The 5,072-nt window shown below is 47.8% G+C and overlaps 1 protein-coding gene across 2 annotated transcripts in view; it reads left to right on the top strand.

Annotated features, from left to right (window-relative positions):
- ZNF3 (zinc finger protein 3) overlaps positions 1-3,948 on the top strand; it is a 19,545-nt gene extending 15,597 nt beyond the window's left edge. For both annotated transcript variants that reach the window (XM_017533646.2, XM_017533644.2), the window contains exon 5: positions 1,737-3,948. In XM_017533646.2, coding sequence (XP_017389135.1) covers positions 1,737-2,803 — 1,067 coding nt within the window. In that variant the 3' untranslated portion in view covers positions 2,804-3,948. The remainder of the gene's footprint in view (positions 1-1,736) is intronic.
- Positions 3,949-5,072: the final 1,124 nt, after the last annotated feature.

A 5,072-nucleotide genomic window follows, 5' to 3' on the forward strand; every position in this document is an offset into this window, starting at 1 on the left:
AAAAAGAAATTAGCTTCTTAACTTTTAGGATGTGGAATTCCTTGTCTCTCACCCTAGTCTTAGTGGGCATCTTCCCGAGCATAGCCAGTAGGCCTTCCTGTCATTTGAGACCTCCCTGTACATTTCCCTTCTGTTCTCTGCAGATCTGGGGTCTGGCATTGAGTTCTGGGACTCTTGAGGTGAGCAGATAAACCTCCTTGTCCCATGTCTCTCCCCATGAGCAGGATTCCCATTTCTGAATCTTGCCACCATCTCTCTGCTAGAGTGAGAGGAAGAGCCAAGGGGCCTGGGTTTGAAGGGAACTGAGAGCAGAGAGGTCCTAAGAGGTACCTGTTCAGGTGAGGGAGAAACAGCTGTTCCTATCCCTAACACACATTGCCCTGTCTTTACTCTTTACAATATTAATTAAACTAAAAAGGTGGCTGGGCATAGTGGCTCACACCTGTAATCCCAGCACTTTTGGGAGGCCAAGGCGGGTGGATCACGAGGTCAGGAGTTTGAGTCCAGCCTGACCAACATGGTGAAACCACGTCTCTACTAAAAATACAAAAATTAGCTGGGCATGGTGGTATGCACCTGTAATCCCAGCTACTCAGGAGGCTGAGGCAGGAGAATCACTTGAACCTGGGAGGCAGCGGTTGGGGTGAGCTGAGATCATGCCACTGTACTCCAGCCTGGGCAACAGAGCAAGACTCCGTCTCAAAAAAAATAAAAGGCAAACTCTCTGGACCCTTTACATGTATCCTCTGTGCCCAGAGTTGCCTTTCGCAACTCCAGAGGAGCAAAAACAGAGAAGTCAGACACTGAGACTCTTTGCGTAGCCTCATGTGTGAGCATAGCCTTTTTATGCATAGGGCCCAGAGGTGGACTCAGCCGTCTTGCCGTTTCCATGGGCTTGGCATTTGTGGCGTAACGACAGCCATGATTGCTCTTATGGGGCCATGTCGGGACTAGCATCCTCCCCCTTACTCCTTCCCACCTGCTGCTGTCTCCCCTCACCCTTCCCTCCTTTCCTCACCATCTGTCCTGTATTTGTTCTCCCTTTTTTTTTTTTTTTTTTTTGAGACGGGAGTTTCGCTCTTTTTACCCAGGCTGGAGTGCAATGGCGCGATCTCGGCTCACCGCAACCTCCGCCTCCTGGGTTCAGGCAATTCTCCTGCCTCAGCCTCCTGAGTAGCTGGGATTACAGGCACGCACCACCATGCCCAGCTAATTTTTTGTATTTTTAGTAGAAACGGGGTTTCACTATGTTGACCAAGATGGTCTCGATCTCTTGACCTCGTGATCCACCCGCCTCGGCCTCCCAAAGTGCTGGGATTACAGGCTTGAGCCACCGCGCCCGGCCTTGTTCTCCCTTCTTGCAGTCACTGTGTCCCCAGTTATATCCACCATCCTTGACCTCTCTAAAGGCCTTGTCACATCATTAAGCAATACGACCTTCCTCTTCTAATGTTGGTTTCCTACCTCTCTGCCTGATCCGTCCTCCCCTTCACACACATTCAGCTTCCTCTCTACTCCCAGCTCTCCTTGGTTCTCCTTGGTTTTGCTCTCTGCCCTGCCCCTTCCCTGTCTCCTTAGCCTGGATGTCTCATTTTGCCTTAGGTGCACACATATAAGGCCTCTCTGCAGGTATGTGCTTTTGGCACTATAAGTATTCATTATGATGATCTTGTCCTGTGATTTTCACTCTTTCTTCCCCAAGGAACCAGTGACATTTGCATTTTTTATTATGTCAGATGGTGAGACCAGAACTGAAAATGATCAAGCAGTTTCTGAAGACACAAGATCACATGGGGTCCTGCTGGGAAGATTTCAAAAGGATATTTCTCAGGGTCTTAAGTTTAAAGAAGCCTATGAACGAGAGGTCAGTCTAAAGAGGCCGCTGGGGAACTCCCCTGGAGAAAGATTGAACAGGAAAATGCAAGATTTTGGCCAAGTGACAGTTGAGAAGCTAACCCCCATAGGAGAGAGAAGCGAGAAATACAATGATTTTGGGAACAGCTTCACTGTGAATTCCAACCTTATCTCACATCAGAGACTTCCTGTGGGAGACAGACCCCATAAGTGTGATGAATGTAGCAAGAGCTTTAATCGAACTTCAGACCTTATTCAGCATCAGAGAATCCATACCGGGGAAAAGCCCTATGAATGTAATGAGTGTGGAAAGGCCTTCAGCCAGAGCTCACACCTTATTCAGCATCAGAGAATCCACACTGGGGAGAAACCTTATGAATGTAGTGATTGTGGGAAAACCTTCAGTTGTAGCTCTGCCCTCATTCTGCATCGGAGGATCCACACAGGGGAGAAACCCTATGAATGTAATGAGTGTGGGAAGACCTTCAGCTGGAGCTCCACCCTCACCCACCATCAGAGAATCCACACTGGTGAGAAACCCTATGCCTGTAATGAATGTGGGAAGGCCTTCAGCAGGAGCTCCACCCTTATTCACCATCAGAGAATCCACACTGGAGAAAAACCGTATGAATGTAATGAGTGTGGGAAGGCCTTCAGCCAGAGCTCACACCTCTATCAGCACCAGAGAATCCACACTGGAGAGAAGCCCTATGAATGTATGGAATGCGGAGGAAAGTTTACCTACAGTTCAGGCCTTATTCAGCATCAAAGAATCCATACCGGGGAGAACCCCTATGAATGTGGCGAGTGTGGGAAAGCCTTCAGGTACAGCTCAGCTCTTGTTCGCCATCAGAGAATTCACACTGGAGAAAAGCCTTTGAATGGGATGAGCATGAGCAAAAGCTCCCTCAGAGTTACGACCGAGTTAAATACCAGAGAGTCCACATGAAAGAGCCACACACCCATTTTCCTCACTTCTCCTGAGTCTCAAGAGCTCTTGCCTTATTCTATAAATCTCAACAGCTTAGGATGTGTCCCTTCCAACTCAAACCTTTCACTTTAGAGAATGGGGCAGACTGGGCAAATCGGTGAATTTCCCCAGAAATTGCACCAGTCTTAGAAAGTGACAAGGCAGGCAGATGGCATGCTGGGAAAAGAAAGCAGCTCTGGGACCAGTCACCCCATTTAGGAAAGGAGTTTGCACTAAACCGTTTATTCCTCACAGCAGAGGAACCTTTCCAAGGTGGGGATGGAAGCACAGTTGGGACAGAATTCCATTGATTCCTTTAGCTGGAGTCCACATAGTCTGCACAGCCAGCAGTGGAAAGGACGGTCTGGGTCCTGTTATTTGCTAGGGAGGGGAAAGGGAGGCTGTATTTCAAAGCTACTGTTCCTAGTCCAGCTTTTAAGTTTTGATAAGGAACATGCTGTTTTGTTTCATGATTTCATTAATTATGGAAATTTGTCATCGAGAGATTTTTATTGAGGGTGGAAGATTCCAGAAACATCTTCTGTGATGATGGTGTCTTTTAGGGCTCTTAGAGCAGCCAGATCATGTTTCTAAGAGAAACCTGGTGATATTGCTGGTAGACCCCACCCCACCCCCCCAGCTGTCATGGGGCTGACTGGGCAAATCTATCCAAGCAGCTATGAGGGAAAGGGTCAGAAGCACTTAGCATTGGCCTCTGATTCCTGTCCTCTCCTGTCTTCTTTCCACTCTTATGATGAAAGTGATTTTTCTCTAAATGCTTGGTTAAGGATGCTTTCAAGGACCTTCCACAGCCTGGCTGCCCTGCCCTCCCACCTCTGCCATCTGGCCCCAGTAGCCGGACTGCTTCTGCCTCCATCTCTGATTCTTCAGCAACTGAAGATTAATGCAGATAAAGAGCAAAGCCCAAAAGGAAGGAAAAAAAAAAAGTGAAGCCCAGAGAAGGCAGGCTGTGCCTAAGCCTGGTGGCAGAGCTCCTTGCTGGGTGAGGATGGTGCTCCCTGAGTTTTCCCAACCGACAGGATGACCTTCCATTGTTTTCCCAACCCTATTCATCCTGTAGCATAAATGAAGTGCACTATTAAACAGAATAGTTTTTCAGGAGAGATTGAGTGTGGTTTTGTGCAGTGTTTGGATCAAATATTTCAGTTAAAACAAGATATGTTGGTGACTATAAATGGAATCTGAGGGCCGGGCGTGGTGGCTCACACCTGTAATCCAAGCACTTTGGAGGCCAAGGCGGGTGGATCACCTGAGGTCGGGAGTTCAAGACCAGCCTGACCAACATGGTGAAACCCCATCTTTTAAAAATAAATAAATGGAATCTGAAAATTTTAATTTTTTTTTTTTTTTTTCTTGAGACAGAGTCTTGCTGTGTTACCCAGCCTGGAGTGCAGTGGCATGATCTCGGCTCACTGCTGCCTACCTCCTGGATTCAAGCAATTTTTGTGTCTCAGTCTCCAGAGAAGCTGGGACTACAGGTATGTGCCACCACGCCCCCCAGCTAATTTTTTGTAGAGATGGGGTTTCATTATGTTGCCCAAGCTGGTCTCAAACTCCTGAGCTCTTGCAACCTGCCGGCCTCAGCCTCCCAAAGTGCTGGGATTACAGGCATGAACCATGGTGCCCAGCCTAAAATTTGTAGGCCAGGTCCAGTGGCTCATACCTATAATCCCAACACCTTGGGAGGCCAAGGCAGTGGGATCTCTTCAGACCAGCCTAGGCAATATGGCAAGACCCTATCTATACAACAAACTTTTTAAAAAAAGGACCAATTTGGATAAACAAAAAAGGGAAAAAAATGTAGCTGGTCTTTAAAATAAATAAATAAATTAAAAAAAAAAAAAAAAAAAAGCCAGGTGTGGTGGCTCACACCTGTAATCCTAGCACTTTGGAAGGCTGAGGTGGGTGGATTACCTGAGGTCAGGAGTTCAAGACCAGCCTGGCCTTCGTGGTGAAACCCCGTATTTAAAAAAAAAAAAATTAAAAGTAGCTGGGTGTGGTGCTGCACACTTGTGATTCCAGCTACTTGGGAGGCTGAGGTGAGAGGATTGCTTGAGCCCAGGAAGTTGGGGCTGTGGTGAGCCACTGTGATTGCACCACTGCACTCCAGCCTGGGTGACGGGGCAAGACTGTCTCAAAAATAAGGGCTGGGTACACTGGTGGCTCATGCCTGTAATCCCAGCACTTTGGGAGGCTGGTGCAGGTGGATCACCAGCCTGGCCAACAT

This window comes from Cebus imitator, unplaced genomic scaffold (genome assembly GCF_001604975.1).
Source record: "Cebus imitator isolate Cc_AM_T3 unplaced genomic scaffold, Cebus_imitator-1.0 Scaffold82, whole genome shotgun sequence".
Taxonomy (NCBI): Eukaryota; Metazoa; Chordata; class Mammalia; order Primates; family Cebidae; genus Cebus; species Cebus imitator.